This window comes from Salmo salar, chromosome ssa20 (genome assembly GCF_905237065.1).
Source record: "Salmo salar chromosome ssa20, Ssal_v3.1, whole genome shotgun sequence".
Lineage (NCBI taxonomy): Eukaryota > Metazoa > Chordata > Actinopteri > Salmoniformes > Salmonidae > Salmo > Salmo salar.
The window spans coordinates 42,696,066-42,715,754 of record NC_059461.1 but is presented as its reverse complement, the minus strand read 5'-3'; the positions used below and the strand labels follow the sequence as shown (position 1 = coordinate 42,715,754).

General features: G+C 41.6%; 1 protein-coding gene across 3 annotated transcripts; it reads left to right on the top strand.

The window, feature by feature from the left end:
• The first annotated feature begins 258 nt into the window (after positions 1-258).
• LOC106580712 (neutrophil cytosol factor 2) lies at positions 259-17,487 on the top strand. Of its 3 annotated transcripts, none has more exons than XM_014162042.2 (14): positions 259-594; positions 8,457-8,634; positions 8,739-8,821; positions 9,098-9,206; positions 11,358-11,495; positions 11,994-12,101; positions 12,352-12,411; positions 12,587-12,624; positions 12,986-13,124; positions 13,695-13,766; positions 14,203-14,290; positions 14,592-14,704; positions 16,727-16,850; positions 16,960-17,487. In XM_014162042.2, the coding sequence occupies exons 1-14, from the start codon at positions 548-550 to the stop codon at positions 17,088-17,090; spliced, it is 1,428 nt and encodes a 475-aa protein (XP_014017517.1). In that variant the 5' UTR covers positions 259-547; the 3' UTR covers positions 17,091-17,487. The 3 variants fall into 3 exon arrangements, with proteins under 3 accessions (XP_014017517.1, XP_014017518.1, XP_014017519.1); XM_014162043.2 differs by lacking the exon at positions 259-594 and adding an exon at positions 7,791-7,932; XM_014162044.2 differs by lacking the exon at positions 259-594 and adding an exon at positions 7,796-7,861.
• The last annotated feature ends 2,202 nt before the right edge of the window (positions 17,488-19,689 follow it).

The window sequence follows — 19,689 nt, the reverse complement described above, 5'->3', positions numbered from 1 at the left end:
ACACCAAGAACCGTTAAACTGTGGTTGACCCGACATAGCTAGAACTCTGAGCGTTTACGATATGAGAGGGAGTACCCCTCAAGGTTTCCCTAATCTCAGAGGAATGAAACTGTCGGCTGGGTAATGATCTACAGTGTTGAGAGTTCTGGGGAAGAAGATAACTAACTCTCCTTAATGTTCGTGTGTATGTGTGTGCGTAAATAAGGAGCCTGGTATATAATCAATGTCTTTGTATATGAACTGCAGAGCGCCCTCGTGAATAAACATTCTTGACTATTGTAAGATGGGAATTCTGTCTGTTTTATTTAAACCAGAACTTTACGAACTCTGAGTTGCAGACGGAGTATTTTAATTGAAATTAACATTGAGAACATAATTCTTTTAACAATTGGTCCTTCGAGCCGGATCCAAAAATCTGTCCCTGTCTTCCTAAGGTAACACTCCGAAAACCGTGCATGGGTGGGTCATCAACCCGTAAATTAAAGACCTGTCCCCTGAAATTGGGGGTCCATAACAGGCCGGCATTTATCTAAGGTCGACAGAGACGATGACGGGATCCAACCTACATTGCTTTTCCCAGCCTACAAGACGAAGGTCAGTAAATCTTTATCCACGGATTTGGGGAATTGACGTCTGGGCTACATTCAGAGAAATATTTCAATGATTCTTGTGTGGTTTGGACATTGGTCTCTAGATCTGATTGGGCATTCTAACCTGGTGACCTGTCTTTAGAATGTTGTGTAGAGAACCCTGATATAGGTAGTATTCTATGCAATTGGAAGATAGGAATTGGGTGTAGAAGCCACCTAGGAATTGTTAAGTCCTCAGTGACTTTGTCCAAAACGACATTGGGTATCTGCACTACCAGTGTAAGCTAGCTAATATTGAGATCTAAGTGAACGATTGGTTAAACCTGATCAAGGATATATTAGCAATTGAGTAAGAGAGTAAAGCACCCACCCATAGAAGGTAAAAAAGCACATACACATAGATTGTGAGGAGTAGCATAATAACAACAGTAATAGACTAGAAACATGGATGGCAAATCCTCAAAGGAGGTTACGGAATTAACCAGAGATGAGCGTTATATGGAATTAAAAGATAATAGAAATAATAATTTTGGTCCAAAGTGGAGAAAGAAGTATGAATTTGATGGAAGATTGGACGTAGAGAAGTTGGGACTAATGATAAGACAGAGACAACGAGAGTAATGAGAATCATCGCCAGAGAAATTCTTGGACTTTTAAATTAGGGCTATTTTCTGGGGAATTGTCTCGGTAGTACGTGCCTGATTTTACAACTACAGACAATTATAAATAGAGTTATTTGCGAGGAGTCTCGGTCCTTTTAATAGCACTGGTGATTCAGTGGTAGAATCCTTGCCTACCATGCGCGAGACCTGGGTTCATTTCCAGCCTATGCATCAATAGACTAAAATATGGGTTTGTGATTGAAATTCAACTGTTGATATGTTTTGCCTGGAAATATACGGTTGTTAGTGTTTGTTTAAGATATAAACTGAACGTTTTAATAGCTTGTTTAGGTTAAATTGAAAGACTAATTCATTTAAAATAATATCGAGGCGATTTGGATATAATACGTTATCTGTGGCTTAAATGGTCTGCTGGAATAACGTATTGAAAATAAGAGTCGTATTTAAATAAATGAATCACAGATAATGGCTGTAACGTTCGTCTGTGGAAGAAGGAGTAGACCAAAGCGCAGCGTGGTACGTGTTCATGATGTTTATTATAACTGAACACTGAAAAAAAAAGTGGAACAATACGCAACAGCTCTGTCAGGTGAACACACCAAACAACTACCCACACCAACTCTGTGGGAAAAGGCTACCTAAGTATGGTTCCCAATCAGAGACAACGATAGACAGCTGTCCCTGATTGAGAACCATACACGGCCAAAACAAAGAAATACCAAAACATAGAAAAAGGAACATAGAATGCCCACCCTAGTCACACCCTGGCCTAACCAAAATAGAGAATAAAACCCTCTCTATGGCCAGGGCGTGACAATGGCGATAGAGTTGTGCCCACCGAAATGTTTTTTATTCTTGTGGATTGACCAAAGTATGTTATAAATTTGGCGATTAACATGTTAGTTTTAAGTCTTGGACATTTCATAAGTGTGAAGCCGAAAGAGAAAAGAAAGTTGTGAAATTTGCTTTTAATCTTATGATAGAGATAAGGCAGAACATTGTTTGAGTAGAGGTTATATTTTTGCCCACTGATAAGAAGAGGAGAGGTGGTTGTGCGCGGAGGGCTATGTTGGCTGTAAGGGATTCAGGTTTGAACAGTTGAATCGTAAAAGTTTTACGATAGTTTGTGGTTATTGATTCTTGGTTTGAATGTTTAGTTAACAATAGTGAATTTGAACAGGAGGTTAATGTATTCTGACATCATAATCTGTTTCCATTACGTGGAATGATGTCAGGTCAGTAAAGTGGATTGCAGGTTGAGTTAATTTTATTTTACAGGGACAGTGCACATTAATTACAGTTGTGTGTGTCTAATGGCAGGGTAGTCCTATCAAGCACTTTGAGTTTTGTTTGTAGTCAACGTTTGGGTTTCTGAATCGGCGTAGTATAATGATATGTTGTTTTTTTCTGGAAAAAGGAGTGCTTCATTGTCTCTCTTTGGAATGTTTCCTAGAGCCACTAAAGGGGTATACACACATGGCATTTTAGAAGTTTTATTTTCTGAGTTTTAATTAAACACATGAATTCTCTTGATAAAGGAATGTTCTGGGAACCTGAGATACAACATGTAGAAAATGTTTGAGGGTTTTTCTTGAATGTGTCTAATATAGTAAGAAACACTTCTGTGAAGGGGTTGTTATTTATTTTGACCTCTATCATGGCTCTCCTGTGTGGTCTGATCAGCCTCATAGGACGGCCATTTGGATAATGAAGAAAAAGAGTCATTTGTAATATTGATTTTAAGGTAATTTGTGTAATTGATAAATATGATGGAGTTTAAAGTTTTGACATATTTGAAAGTTTAACAAATAAGAAGAAAATAACCTAATTCTCTTAACAGAAAGTGACAACCTGAGGGAAAACAATGAAAAATTGCCTAAAAAGAAACCGCTTTGTTAAGAGCAGGTGTTGGAGCAGACATGGTTCCTGCATGCGGAGCTGCTACGGGAATAGTTGGAGGACCAGTTGGTGCAGCAGTAGAAGCTGCAGTAGGATCTGCAGAAGGAGCAGCAGTAGGAGCTGCAGTAGGAGCTGCAGTAGGATCTGCAGTAGGAGCTGCAGTAGGATCTGCAGAAGGAGCTGCAGTAGCATCTGAAGTAGGAGCTGCAGAAGGAGCTGCAGTAGGAGCTGCAGTAGGATCTGCAGAAGGAGCTGCAGAAGGAGCAGCAGTAGGAGCTGCAGTAGGATATGAAGTAGGAGCTGCAGTAGGATCTGAAGTAGGAGCTGCAGAAGGAGCTGCAGAAGGAGCAGCAGTAGGAGCTGCAGTAGGAGCTGCAGTAGGATCTGCAGTGGGAGCAGCAGTGGGAGCTGCAGTAGGAGCTGCAGAAGGAGCTGCAGTAGGAGCAGCAGTAGGAGCTACAGTAGGATCTGCAGAAGGAGCTGCAGTAGGATCTGCAGAAGGAGCTGCAGTAGGAGCTGCATTAGGAGCTACAGTAGGATCTGCAGAAGGAGCCGCTGTAGGAGCTGCAGTAGGAGCTGCAGAAGGAGCTCTGAATGTATCACGCATGAGCGAAGCTGTGAAAAGTACATGCTTGATGATACAATGAATCTGCTGTGCTATCTATCAGCCTGTTTGTTCCAGTTAAACATCATCCAAGTATAAGAAATTGCATTAAGATTCTATTATGACATATTTCATGTATCGTCAATATGGGGATGATGGCTATTGAATTTATTCAAGGGATGTGGGCTAATACAGTTTGTTGTTGTTGTTGTTTTGGTGCAATAGGCATTGCTAAGCTTTTAGATAGCAATGGGGTTGGTTGTTCTGTTTACATTGTCTGCTGTTCAATAAAGTTTCATGAGATCAATGCAGATTATGTTCCATGTTCATTATGTCAACGCACAACTTATTTTCAAAGTCTTTTGTTGCTTGGGCCTATCATGAGTGGGCCTATCGTGCAACAGGAGCCATGATTGGAGGAAAAGTTGCAGAGATTTTTCACTTCTGGTTGCAGTTCTCTATGGTATCCACTAGATGGTACCAAACCATGTGATAAGAGGTCTTCTTTTTGCTGTACACTGTGGGGTAACTGTGGGGTATAGTGTCATCCAGTGGAGGCTGGTAGGAAGAGCTACAGGATGATGGACTCATTGTAATGGCTGGAATGGAATATATGGAACGGTATCAAACAGCTGGAAACCACGTTTGACTCCGTTCCATTGATTCCATTCTAGCCATTACAGTGAAAGGAAAGAGAAAGGGAATGGGGGATACCTAGTCAGTTGTCCAATTGAATGTATTCAACTGAAATGTGTCTTCCGCATTCGACCTAACCCCTCTGAATCAGAGATGTGCGGGGGGTGAACAGTGGGTTAACTTCATTGCTCAGGGGCAGAACGACAGATTTTTACCTTGTCAGCTCTGGGATTCGATCCAGCAATGCTCTAATTCCATTCCAGCCATTATAATGAGCCCGTACTCCTATAGCTCCTCCCACCAGCCTCCTCTAGTATCATCGTAGCACCTCAGGGTTAGAGGGGAGAGACTAAGGGGACTTGCCTGACCAACATACCATTGACAGCCTGACTAGCCAAAATCTATAACTGACCCTTACCTTAACCTTAACCCTAATCTAATTTTAACCTATTTGAAAAATGAAATATCGGTTTGCACGTCAGCCACGTCATCTTAGTTTTCCCCAGGTTAGAGAGCTGTCACCATACTTCTATCCGGAAGGATGATTTCACACAGGATCTAAATAAAAATCTTACAAACTTGAAGCAATATACAATGAAAACTGAGATGTGACGTCATATACTTCTTGTATGTGCCACGAGGTGTAAGCCAACTATCATTCAATTTGGTAGTTGATTGCTCAAGGAAACAGAAATTGGAGACAGCCAGGTGAAACTTTATGGAAACTATGTCAGATCATATTTCTTCCTTCTTCCTCCTCACAAACTTCAATTTCAAGTCAAAGGGTCAAATGTCACTTTGAAATACCAGAATATAAATGAATGCTTTCTAGTCATGAAATGTTTCATAGTGAGTTTGTTTTATTATAAGTGTGTGACTCAGTCATGATGTTACTCAATCAACCTCATTGTGTACCTTCAGTGATCTCACCCTGTGGTAATCAGCACATCTTTGTAATTTCATGTGAAAAGCGATTGTGTACGTGCTATTATCACTGTCCTGGGCAATGTCCCAAATGGCACCATTCCATTCCACACCCTATTTAGTTCATTCTACGGCTCTGGTCAAATGTAATGTGCTATATAGGCCGGGATGGGTAGTAATGGATTACATGTAACAGGGATTATGTTTTTATTTTTTTATTATGTGTAATTGGATTACAGTTACATTCTTAAAAACAGCTGATTACATTATGGATTACTTCATCTAATATCAATATTACAATTTGATACGCTTCAGTGATGCTGCTGTTTAGAGCATAGACCTTCTGACATTGTCCCACCTCAGCAAGACTATTGTCTTTAGCTGATGGGCCATCAGAGGCGTGGATGGGTTTTTGATTATATTCAGACCGGTTGAATAGGATAGGCTTTCAGAACATTCACACCATGGGTGTAATCATTAGTCCAAACAGTTGCAAACAGCAATTAAAACATGGACAAATAAAAATAAAATGTTTTGTCGTCAAACAGCAGACAGTCTTCTGGACTACATAGAGCTCTCATAAACCTACCTGTGCAGGTCCAGCCTGGTCTCATAGATTAGACGTAACATAGTAAATGTTAATCCAGGACACTCAAATGAGTATGATATGTTATGGTTACATAAGACAGATGGTTACTTAAGGCAAAAACGGAAGTAGGGTGGGTGGTTGGTTGGGGTGGATAGTTGGGCATGTAACGCGAACATCTAGTAATCTAAAGGTTGTGTGTTTGAATCTCATCACGGACAACTTTAGCATTTTATCTAATCAGCAACTTTGCAACTACTTACTACTTTATAGCTATTTTGTAACTACTTTGCATGTTAGCTAATCCTCCCCACAACAAATTGCAATTGGTAACATATCATACAAATTGTAATTCGTACCATGCAGTATCATGCAAAATGGATGATGGACATCCACATACATAACATATGAAATGTAACATATCATACTAATTGGCGTGTCCCAGATTTACATTTACTATGTTACGTCTACACCTGAGTCCAGGCTGGCAGATCAGTGCCTCTCTGTCTCCTTTAATCAGTGGCAAAATAAGCGCACAAGCTCCTAAATCAATACCCTGCACACTGTACATTTACGTATCCTCCTTTCGTATAGAAAAAATGCAACTGGTATGGATAGGCTACAGAATTTCCATGTTGGTGCCCATCACTACTGATACTCATCCAATCGATGGAAAGCTTTAGGGTGCTGCTGACAAACACCATGTTCCAAGGGATGGGCCTGAGCATGCTGCTGTACAGAACATAGAATAGCCTTACATCATATCACTCCTTATAATGTGCTGAAAATGAACAAATCTGTGCAGCTACTTTAGAATCTGTAACATGGTGTTCAAGTCTAATTTTAAAGAAGACAATGTCAAGTTTCATTATATTGAGAAATAAATTCTAGAACAAAATAATTAAAATAGTTTTAAAGAACTTAGAAAATATACAGTTTTCAGACCCCTTCCTTTTTCCACATTTTTCTACGTTACAGCCTTATTCTAAAATTGATTAAATACAACATGTTCCTCATCAATCTACACACAATACCCCATAATGACAAAGTGAAAACAGTTGTCATTATAATTTTTTTGCAAATGTTTTAAAATAAAAAACATAAAATACCTTATTTACATAAGTATTCGGACCGTTTGCTATGAGACTCGAAATTGAGCTCAGGTGCATCTTGTTTCCATTGATCATCCTTGAGATGTTTCTACAACTTCATTGGAGTCCACCTGTGGTAAATTCAATTGATCAGGACCTCAGACTGGGGCGAAGGTTCACCTTCCAACAGGACAACAACCCTAAGCACACAGACTAGACAACGCAGGAGTGGCTTCGGGACAAGTCTCTGAATGTCCTTGAGTGGCCCAGACAGAGCCTGGACTTGAACCCGATCAAACATCTCTGGAGAGACCTGAAAATAGCTGTGCAGCAGCACCCCTCCAACCAATCTGACAGAGCTTGAGGATCTGCAGAGAAGAATGGGAGAAACTCCCCAAACACAAGCTTGTAGCATCATACCCAAGAAGTCTCAAGGCTGTAATTGCTGCAAAAGGTGCTTCAGCAATGTACTGAGTAAAGGGTCTGAATACTTATGTAAAAGTGATATTTCAGTTTTTTTTCACGAATTTGTCAGATTTTTCTAAAAGCCTGTTTTTGCTTTATCATTATAGGATATTGTGTGTAGATTGAGGGGGAAAATAAATTGAATACATTTTTGAATAATTCTGTAACATCAAAATGTGGAAAAAGTCAAGGGGTCTGAATACTTTCCTATTGCACTGTATAGGGTACACATAGGGCTCTGGTCAAAAGTAATGCACTATATAGGGTGTAGGGTGACATTTGAGACCCATCCCTGGTGCATTCCCTGCCTTGTTTGCAGGAAATGCAAGGCAGGAGGACTTCCTTGTAGTGCAGCCTTCCCTTACCTTCACTTCCCTGTTGTCATACTGAGCGGGACTGAAGGTGCTAAGCTGGCATACCTTTCCAGGAACCTTTGACAATAGGTTTGAATCTCCCTGACTCTCTGCCATCAAACTTCTTTCCCTTTGTTTATGTTTTAAGTGTGGGAGCACCTGTAAGTAGAGATGTTTATTTTTCAAATCATTAATATTTGTTTGAGTAGATATTTAATTATGTATGAAAGGCTTGGATAAAATGAATAATATATTAAAATAATATTATTAAAGACTTGGATACTCTTTAAGAGTCACTCTGTCTACATCTCCATGCTGTGTTTGCTGAGTATGATGAAGAGCTTCCTAGTCAAGAGTTTCATTCATAAAGGATACCACCCCAGTTATTACACTGTAGGCTTACATTTTCTCATTGTAATCTAGTTATTTTCTTCATTGCACTCAGACATGACAAGGTAATCGGTTAAAGGGACTATCTGGGATCCGAAAAGCAACAAAGCAGCTATATAAACTACAATGGCTATATATATAATGTATTTAAAAGTCTTATTTAGTGTATTTACCAATTCCAGATTGCCTCTTAAAAAGTGCCATGTGTATGCAGTTATTTTGATCCCCACTTGTCCTAACTTTTTTGAGGTACAACTTTAAAATAAATATATATAAAGAAATGTTCCTATCACAGGACGATGTTGTACACAGAGCTGCTGCGGTTGTGGGATGAAGCAGTGAAGGCAGTGGATGCCAGAGACTGGCAGGGAGCCCTGTCTAAACTGAACCAGATCACTGAACCTACCTCCCGTACTCTGTTTCTGACTGCCTCTGCTCACCTTGCCCTGGGGCAGCTGGAGCCTGCCATCCAGGTAAGTCTGGAGGACTGCTGTCAAGAGTGACTGATCAATCTCTGAAAGGATTTCTTTGTGTGTGTATGTGAGTGAGTCTAATATTTATCTGTCGCCCTGTGAAGGCTTTAGACCAGACCATAGCCAAGGATGAGCGACTTGCAGTTGGCTTTTTCCAAAGAGCTGGAACACTCATAATGGCTAGCAGGTAAAGAGATCACTGTACAACATTATGGTTCCTCTTCTGTCAACTGATGTTGTTCTCTCCTTTTTTAAAGTAAACAACAGGATGTACAGGTCAATGTGTATGTGCAGCATTTAGACATCGATTAACATATGAAGGCAAACGGCTGTCTATTCATGTTTTAGATTACAAAAGACAGCCATTATATCTGACATCCCTCTCCCTCCCACTCTCTTTGTTCCCATGTGTGTGTGTGTGTGTGTGTGTGTGTGTGTGTGTGTGTGTGTGTGTGTTCTGCAGGCTGGAGGAGGCTCTGAATGACTGTATCTCAGCTCAGAAACACATGAGAGGGAACGTGGTCATTGACTACAGACAGCTGGGGCTACGCTACAAGCTCTACAGCTGGCAGGTACAACAGACTTACACCACAGTGTTATAGCTGTAGACTTACACCATGCTGTTATAGATGTAGACTTACACCACAGTGTTATAGATGTAGACTTACACCACACTGTTATAGATGTAGACTTACACCACAGTGTTATAGATGTAGATTTACACCACAGTGTTATAGATGTACTTGTACCTTGAAGGTGTTATAGATGTACTTGTACCTTGCAGGTGTTATAGATGTACTTGTACCTTGTAGGTGTACACCATGTACCAGAAGTGGAGTACAGTACGATGAAACAAGATTCAAAATGTAGAAAGATCTCTGGCTCCCAGGTGTCTTTTATACAGGTAACGAGCTGAGATTAGGAGCACACTCTTAAAGGGAGTGCTCCTAATCTCAGTTTGTTACCTGTATAAAAGACACCTGTCCACAGAAGCAATCAATCAATCAGATTCCAAACTTTCCACCGTGGCCAAGACCAAAGAGCTCTCCAAGGATGTCAGGGACAAGATTGTAGACCTACACAAGGCTGGAATGGGCTACAAGACATCGCCAAGCAGCTTGGTGAGAAGGTGACAACAGTTGGTGCGATTATTCGCAAATGGAAGAAACACAAAGAACTGTCAATCTCCCTCGGCCTGGGGCTCCATGCAAGATCTCACCTCGTGGAGTTGCAATGATCATGAGAACAGTGAGGAATCAGCCCAGAACTACATGGGAGGATCTTGTCAATGATCTCAAGGCAGCTGGGACCATAGTCACCAAGAAAACAATTGGTAACACACTACGCCGTGAAGGACTGAAATACTGCAGCGCCCGCAAGATCCCCCTGCTCAAGAAAGCGCATGTAAATGCCTGTCTGAAGTTTGCCAATGAACATCTGAATGATTCAGAGGACAACTGGGTGAAAGTGTTGTGGTCAGATGAGACCAAAATGGAGGTCTCTGGCATCAACTCAACTCGCCGTGTTTGGAGGAGGAGGAATGCTGCCTATGACCCCAAGAACACCATCCCCACCATCAAACACGGAGGTGGAAACATTATGCTTTGGGGGTGTTTTTCTGCTAAGGGGACAGGACAACTTCACTGCATCAAAGGGACGATGGACGGGGCCATGTACCGTCAAATCTTGGGTGAGAACCTCTTTCCCTCAGCCAGGGCAATGAAAATGGGTCGTGGATGGGTATTCCAGCATGACAATGACCCAAAACACACGGCCAAGGCAACAAAGGAGTGGCTCAAGAAGAAGCACATTAAGGTCCTGGAGTGGCCTAGCCAATCTCCAGACCTTAATCCCATAGAAAATCTGTTGAGGGAGCTGAAGGTTCGAGTTGTCAAACGTCAGCCTTGAAACCTTAATGACTTGGAGAAGATCTGCAAAGAGGAGTGGGACAAAATCCCTCCTGAGATGTGTGCAAACCTGGTGGCCAACTACAAGAAACGTCTGACCTCTGTGATTGCCAACAAGGGTTTTGCCACCAAGCACTAAGTCATGTTTTGCAGAGGGGTCAAATACTTATTTCCCTCATTAAAATGCAAATCAATTTATAACATTTTTGACATGCGTTTTTCTGGATTTTTTGTTGTTGTTATTCTGTCTCTCACTGTTCAAATAAACCTACCATTAAAATTATAGACTGATAATTTCTTTGTCAGTGGGCAAACGTACAAAATCAGCAGGGGATCAAATACTTTTTTCCCTCACTGTATATCTGTTCAGAGATGAAAACACCAATGTTTTCAATGCAGCATCATTAAGTGATGCTCTGTCATGGGCAGTTTTTGAGTATTACTTTTCAGTGTGATCATATCTGGGCTTAATGACCATGTACTCTTACAATCTCCACCCGGCACAGCCAGAAGAGGACTCAGAGCCTGGTTCCTCTCTAGGTTTCTTCCTAGGTTCCAGCCTTTCTAGGGAGTTTTTCCTAGCCTCTGAGCTTCTACATCTGTATTGCTTGCTGTTTGAGATTTTAGGCAGTTTTTTTGTGTATAAGCACTTTGTGACACCTGCTGATGTAAAAAGAGTTTTAATAAATACATTTGATTTGATATGGAGAGGGTTATTAGTAGACTGTCCCCTAGGGCTCTGGTCAAATGTAGTGCACTACATAGGGAATAGAGTACCATTTGAGACAGACGCTATGTTTCTCTGTGGTTGTCTAGGTCTTGTATAACGCAGCAGCTGTCCACTCCAGGTTGAACCAGTTGGACAAAGCCAGAGACATCCTGCTCTCAGCCTCCCAGGAGAAAGGAGGAGGGGGGCGAGGACTGAACGTGGAAGTGGCTTTACATAGTCTCTCTGTAAGTACACTACCTGAAAAACAATATTCACTAGAATAACAAACATTGAATTCTCCCTACATAGGGCATGAGGTTTTTTTTTCTCACTGACCAAGGCACATGATATGGAAAAACTCCTGTCTCTAACATCACATAATACTTTGACATTGGCAGGGTGTGGTGTGTTCTGTCCAGCGTGGCTGCATTTCTCTCTGTCCTGAATTACCCTCTCATTCTCTCTCTCTCTTTCTCTCTCTTTATTTCTCTCTCCTCTTTCTTTTTCTTTCTTTCTTTCTTTCTTTCTTTCTTTCTCTGTCTTTCTTTCTTTCTCCCTCTATCTCTCTTTCTCTCTCTTTATTTCTCTCTCCTCTTTCTTTTTCTTTCTTTCTTTCTTTCTTTCTTTCTTTCTTTCTTTCTTTCTTTCTTTCTTTCTTTCTTTCTTTCTTTCTTTCTTTCTTTCTTTCTTTCTTTCTTTCTTTCTCTCTTTTTCTTTCTCTCTGTGTGTGTCTCCACCCCCAGAAGGGAGAGGTGCTGCCCATCCTCCTGGTGCCAGAGGGAGAGGTGTTCCGGCCCAGGAAACAGGACGTAGAACAGCTGGGACAGAGAGACTTCCTGGGCAAACCAATGGTAAAGTTAAGCCACACCACACTGATGTACACAGGCAAAGTAACATAGAGTAAAACCCAAATGGCACCCTATTCCTTATATAGTGTAGTACTTTTGATCAGAGCCCTATGTGATCTGGTCACAAGTAATGCACTATGTAGGGAATAGGGTGCCATTTGGGACATTTTTATAGTGACATATCTGTGTGTGTGTGCTTGCCTGTGTGTCCGTGTGTGTGTCAATCGAATCAGGCCTCTTCCTGTGCTTTCAGGTAATTTCCTCAATGATTCCCAATGATGACTTTGGTGGATTTGAACCTCTCAGGATCAATGTAAGACCACTGTTAACATAGCACCGGAAGTACACCTTGAATGTGTCTCAAATAACCCCCTATTCCCTGTATAGTGCACTGCTTTTGACCAGAGTCCTTATGCCATTTTGACATTTTGGGACACATCCTATGCCCTCTGCCTCTCTCTCTGACTGTGACTCTGTCTTCCGAACAGAAACCAGGATACTACGAGCCCAAGGTGGATAGAGTGGAGTAAGTAACATTATTCACATTGACTTTCAATTATGTTCCAAAACATGAATGTTGTTGGAGCAGAAAAAATCCTGTAATTATTCTCTCATGGTCACGGACACCAGAGGAAAATAAGCTCAGAACTGATATTTGAATCCCCAAAAAGATATCCATGGTTAATATGGTGGTATGAGTAACATCTTTTTAAGACCAAGGTCTCTGACCGAAATGTTGATAATAAATGTACATGAGTCAAATTATGTGTTTATTTTTCTACAATGTGGATTGGGGTTCTTAATAACTCGCTGCAACACAAGTGAGATAATCATGGTAGTGTGCATCTTAACCATTCACTTCGAACGCTGTCTTTGCCTCCCCATAGGGAATCTCGCTACATGCGTCTGCGTACCCCCTACATGTCCCAAGCCCCTGGGCAGCTGACGGTGCCTGGGGGAGCCATAGTGTTTCTTTTCAGTGATGCAGACAGAGATGGACTGGCCATGGTCATACATGATGGACAGGTGAGAGACACCGGTAAAGAGCGGGTTAACTCCCTACACCTGTAAAGAGCGGGTTAACTCCCTACACCTGTAAAGAGCGGGTTAACTCCCTACACCTGTAAAGAGCGGGTTAACTCCCTACACCTGTAAAGAGCGGGTTAACTCCCTACACCTGTAAAGAGCGGGTTAACTCCCTACACCCGTAAATAATGTGTGTTGTCTGGGAGGGTTGAGAATTGAGCAGTAGATACATTTCTGTTGTTTGCTGTAATGTATGAACAATAAAGTTGTATTGTATAGTAACAACTAGCTAGGATTTTCTATAATGAATTACAAAGCACATAAGAATAATGCAATACTTCAACATTCCACAAGAGGCTCTGCTGTCCCCTAGCTGTCTGGCCCTTGCCCTAACCCCCTCCATTGGCTGTATCAGTAATAGCCATGTCATTACATCTCCCCTTTCCTAACACAGCAACACCAACTCCTTTTATTTTGGTCCTGCCTTCTTTCTGTACGATTGTATATCTATGCCGTACAAATGTTTGATTATCGCTCATCTTCCCTTTTTTCCCCTCTTTTGTGGTTTAGAAAGGACTTGTTCCCATGACCCTGCTGGACCCAGTGGATGTCAACAAGTCCAAAGGCAGAAAAAAAAATAAAGTAAGGCTTTCTATCTTCATCTTAGAGTTTCTTATTTCATTGCATTTGTATGTTTTACTTAGACAATGTAGCTATTTCCATAGTGGTGAACAGAATGTGACAATCCAGCAGCTTCAGGTGTTTAATCTCATCTGGGTTGTTCTCTCAATGTTCAGTTTTAGAGTAATGCTGAACAGAGCTGTATTTTAACTCTCCTCCTCTACCCACAGACAGTGAAAACATGTGTAGGCCTATTCATGTGTATCAAAGCTGCACCTGCTTAACACTGTGAAGGACAGACAGGGTTGTTGAATACCCTTGGATTTTAACAATGAGGGGATGAGGTGTCACAAGAGGAATTGCAATTATAAGCCCAGCCTGCCTGGATGTTTCATTGCTTTAATGGAAGGCACAGAGAGCGGTGTTACCTTGACTACTCTGGTTGTGTCCTCCACAGAGTATTCCCAGTGGGATCCCCCTCCCACCGGGTCTCAAGCCGCCCACTCGCCCACAGAGCCAGCTTAGCCATGAAGAACCTCCACAGGGTAGGCTCACCTCATTTAACCCCACTGGCAGAGCACAAGACCAAGGGGATGGAGCTAGGCCATGCCAGCATCCATCTTAACCTTTAAAGCACCATTATGTTAATTAAATAACAATAATTATTGTTATTATTTAACTATTAGAGTATTTTTCATTACACAAAGAATCTCAAAGTGCTTTAAATAATTTTGTAACAGTCGTCATTCTGCCAGCCCCATGAACTATAAATGTGTTAATTTTACAGTCACTGATTATTGTACAAGTGTTCAGCCTTTTAAATCTTGTGCTATATATCATCTGTAGAGAGGCCTGATAGAGAGGCATCTCCACCCTCATCTGCCTCTGCCACCCACCCACCAACCACCTCCACCCCACCACCCAGGAACCCACCCACGGTGGACAGTCCTACTGAGCTGGTGAGTAAAGGCTCTGACTTAATCTGTGTTTTTTTCTGAGTGTGTAACTCTTCATCTCTGTCGGAAATAACACATGTAAAGGTAAAATAAAGATTAAGATAATACAATTTATTTCTCTGAAGTTATCAGGTCCAAACAATTAGTACATCTGTCCTCCAGTTGGTTGAAGAAGAATGTTTGTCAGCCACAGGAGGTTGGTGGCACCTTAATTGGGGAGGATGGGCTTGTGGTAATGACTGGAGTGAAATTAGTAGAATGGCATCAAATACATCAAACACCTGGTTTCTATGTGTTTGATGCCATTCCATTCACTCCGTTCCAGCCATTATGATGATCCGTCCTCCCCTCAGCAGCCTCCACTGGTGTCAGCCTGACTGGAAGAAGGACCATTTGACATAATCCAGTAAATACATGATGTTGTGCTGTACTTCTAGTTGCATGGGTTTACATACTGTACACTAGGCAGATGGAATTGTGGATAACTTCTAATTCATTTTATGACTCATCATTTTCAAGTGTCAGATGTAATACAATGCTGATGATTTGGCCTGATTAAGTCAATGCAAAGCCCAGGGGAGGGAGAGGTAGTCAGTTGTCAGGTAAAAATATATTCTGGACTATTTAAGACTAGCTTTTGTGCCTCAGCATGTCAGAGTGACCTGAATGATATTCGTAAGAAGAAATTACCTCTTAAAAAACTCTGATGGCCGTGCCAAAACGTATGAAACTTGTGTAAGTCCTGTTCTACTTTTACATAAAATTCCTGACAGACTGGCTGGCTGGGGAAAAGCAAGTGGTTTCAGTGAGTGTTCTGCAGAGTTTTCTCCATTTCCGTTCAGTCAATACTGCCAATACCAGTTATACAACTTATGTTAGGAGACCTGAGTGGGTCCATTGTTCAGAACAAAAACATCTAGATCATTTACTGTGGTAAGGGAATCATTAGCTACCATTACAGTGTTTATTATGCAACCATTTAGTATGTGCTGTTTGAAATACTTTCCATCACCCCTAGGTTCAGATACTATTTGAAATCATTTTTAAATACTTACTGGGCTTGATTTAGTTTGACAGGCACAATAGGATATTCACTAAAGTGCAAGTCCTGCTCATCTAGCACTCCAGGCAGACTAAAGCAAGCGCTTAAAGTATTTGAAAGATTCCTCCATCGTTAACAAAATGGAAAGATCAGATGCTTTATTATCTACTCCCTATTAAGTGCACTACTTTATGGGCTCTGGGCTACCCAATGCACTCTGGTCAAAAGTAGGGCACTACAGACGGAATAGGGTGCCATATGGGACAATGACCTATGATACAATGTGTTGTGTGTTGATATTCTAGTTTGTCCCTTTAGTGCACCTGTAACACCCCCCTTTTAACGTACATTGGAATGCTTGGAATGTTTTGTCCTGTGAAAGGCATTAAACAATGCCCATGTTAGTTTCTACTCCCGTCTCATGTCCAGTCCTTATATTAGTTGTAGAAGTAATACAGTGTGTTATACAACAAAACTGGCGATGCGGAAGAAACGTTCTCACGTTTGTGTTCTTTATCTTCGGTGAGATTGTTCCAGTGAGAGGAAGTGTGATTGTTACAGTGCTCAACAAACAGAAGGTAAAGCTACGTCTCTACAACGTGAAAGGCAACCATCCAGCATCGCTAGGATGCACATGGCAGGGAAAAGATCAAACTAAACTGTCAGGAAGTTCAAATGGTTGCAAAAGAGGACACAAACCTGCAAGGGATATTGTGTATTGATATTCTAGTGTGTCCCTTTAGGGCACCTGTAACACCCCCCTTTTTACGTACATCGGAATGCTTGGAATGTTATGTGCCCACGTTAGTTTCTACTCCCGTCTCATGTCCTGTCCTTATATTAGTTGTAGAAGTAATACAGTGTGTTATACAACACAGTGTATTTAGCACAGACCCATTTTGAACTGAAATGCCTCAATGGAATGTGTGGCTAATTGCTGAGTGAAAGCTAACCTGTATGTTCCTCTGCTCTCTCTGTGTCAGACTGAGGATCCTCTGGCCAACCGTACCATTCTCTACCACATGGTGGCACTGTATGACTATGCAGCTGAGGGACCAGAGGATTTGGAGTTCAGTGAGGGAGACACTATTGACATTCTCAGTGAAGGTAACGGAACGGGAGAAATTATGAAGTGTTGTGTGTTTTAAGTGAACAGTAAGTACGTCACCTCCTACTCTGAATAATGAGCCTCCTCTCTTTCCCCCCTGTCTGCCAGTTAATGAAGAGTGGCTGGAGGGTCACTGTGCTGGTAACATTGGCATCTTCCCCAGCCTTTTTGCCTACCGGGAAGGAGAGGCCCCCTCAACCATCGATCGGATGACCATGTTGCTATCAAACAAGGAATAGGCTCAACTCTTGCTCACAGTTAACAACTTGATACTTTATTTTTTTTATCTAATTCAAGTTAAAATGATGACGGCTGTCAACGGCCTTCTTCAGAATCAGTACGGAGACTATGCAGCATGTCATCTCTTGGTGTTCTTCTGTGGTTGTCTGATGGAGGACTACATAATTGGGTTTGCTGCATGCCTGACCAAGCCACTGACATTTTCCATCCACTCAGAGGGAATAGAGTGGGTATACTGGGTAGCATTTGACCAACAGGTCAAACTTAAAGTGTTTCACCTTTTCTACTTACTGTCAACTGCTGTGAATGAATGTGGACCACTGTTATACTGTTATATGGTTGTTACTTCCTCCATGATCACGTAAACCTGTTAAACTAAAGAAGATCTAGTGGTAAGAATGGTGTTGTTCCCTTTTGTTGAAGAAAACCTAATAGGTCTGTCGTGGAAATTCTACACAGGGACACTCGAAGTCAATCTTAAAGGAATCATTGTTTATTAACAGTTAACTGGGGAGGTTCCTACAAACTTGATGCACCATAGTACATGTCTGCCATCGGGGCAGTCCTGTTAGATCTCTTATATACAGCTTACAGACACATTACATAGGCATGATTTAGCTTATTCCTCATTCATAATTCATTCTTCATTAATGTTTGGTTCATGCATGTGACAGACCAATACCTCACGAGGCTTCTTCTCTCCAAGCTGTGACCTTGAAACTGAGATAACCTTTCGTTCTCAAAACAATGTTCTGGGCGTACTGCCGAATTGCAGATACTGATAGTGAGGATCCGTTCAATCAGTCACTTACATGAACACAGAAATTGGTTATTATAAAAGCACAAACACAACTCAATTCATGAAATAGGACATGCAATGCAATAATCCCATTCCCTAATTCCATTAAAACTAATTTACTTGATTGCCCACATTGAACAAACTCCATAACATTTATGGACTTCCAGTCTTTCTTAACAGGGCTCTGGACTGACTGGTAGAAAAATAGAAGCCTGAGTCTGTGTGAATGAAGTGTAAGGGTAGAGGACCTTGCCTGTATCCCAAATAGCACCCTTTTCCCTATGTAGTGCACTGCATTTAACCAGGGCCTACAGGGCTCTGGTCAAAAGTAGTGCGCTATGTAGGGAATAGGGTGCCATTTGGCACTCACATCTTAGTTGGCTGTGCAGTAGAAGTGCAGTGGTCTAGGCTTTAGTTAGTCACCACACAGGAAAATGTCAGGTACTTTTAGCTGTCGTCACAAATGATAGTTATGAAAAAAGAAGGGGTGCAATGAAGCATCAAAGAACTCCATTCAGATGGCTTATTAAACCTGAGTCCTTTAGTAATTAGGCTCAGTCTGTTCCCATGTGAAGCATTTACGTCCACCCACCCATCCTCTGGTAGAACTCAGGGACTATTGTTGTACACCTACCAGGGATAATGGATGCATTATGAGGTGCATACATTATCTATTTGAGAGTGTGAATAATGTAGTCAACAACAGTGAATCTGTATTACAGGGTAACTCCTACATATTTACATCATTGATGAAATGACGCTTGCAAAATGAATACAAAATTGTATGTTCAAAACTATCCCAAACCAAACACACCTGGTCTGATTCTATACTGAACAAAAAAATATAAACGCAACATGTAAAGTGTTGGTCCCATGTTTCATGAGCTGAAATAAAAGAGTCCAGAAATGTTCCATACGCACAAAAAAGCGTATTTATCTCAAATTTTGTGCACAAATTTGTTTACATCCCTGTTAGTGAGCATTTCTACGATAATCCACCTGACAGATGTGGCATATCAAGAAGCTGATTAAACAGCATGATCATTACACAGGTGCACCTTGTCCTGGGGACAATAAAAGGTCTCTCTAAAATGTGCAATTCTGTCACACAACACAATGCCACAGATGTCTCAAGTTTTGAGGGAGCGTGCAATTGGCATGCTGACTGCAGGAATGTCCACCAGAACTGTTGCCAGAGAACTGAATGTTCATTTTTTTAACATAAGCCGCCTCCAATGTCATTTTAGAGAATTTGGAAGTACGTCCAACCGGCCTCACAAGCTCAGACCACGTGTAACCATGCCAGCCCAGGACCTCTACATCCTGCTTCTTCACCTGCAGGATCGTCTGAAACTAGCCACCCGGAGAGCTGATGAAACTATGGGTTTGCACAACTGAAGAACTGTCATAAACCGTCTCAGGGAAGCTGCATGCTCATTGTCCTCACCAGGGTCTTGACCTGACTGCAATTCGGCGTTATAACCGATTTTCAGTGGGCAAATGTTAACCTTCGATGGGCACTGGCACGCTGGAGAAGTGTGCTCTTCACGGATTAATCCTGATTTTAACTGTACCGGGCAGATGGCAGACAACATGTATGGTGTAGTGTGGGCGAGTGGTTTGCTGATGTCAACGTTGTGAACAGAGTCCCCCATGGTGGTGATGGGGTTATGGTATGGGCAGGCATAAGCTACGGACAACGAACACAATTGCATATTATTGATGTCAATTTGAATGCATAGAGATACCGTGACGAGATTGTATCTCGTCACGATTAGAGCATGGTATCTCTAATTGCC

Bases quoted from the DNA above. Each gene is read 5' to 3' on its own strand.
- LOC106580712 (XM_014162042.2), top strand. From the start codon at position 548: ATGACGGGATCCAACCTACATTGCTTTTCCCAGCCTACAAGACGAAG. The intron at 11,496-11,993 runs GTAAGTACACTA...CTCCACCCCCAG, and splicing joins TGGCTTTACATAGTCTCTCT to AAGGGAGAGGTGCTGCCCAT. The intron at 14,705-16,726 runs GTGAGTAAAGGC...TCTCTGTGTCAG, and splicing joins TGGACAGTCCTACTGAGCTG to ACTGAGGATCCTCTGGCCAA.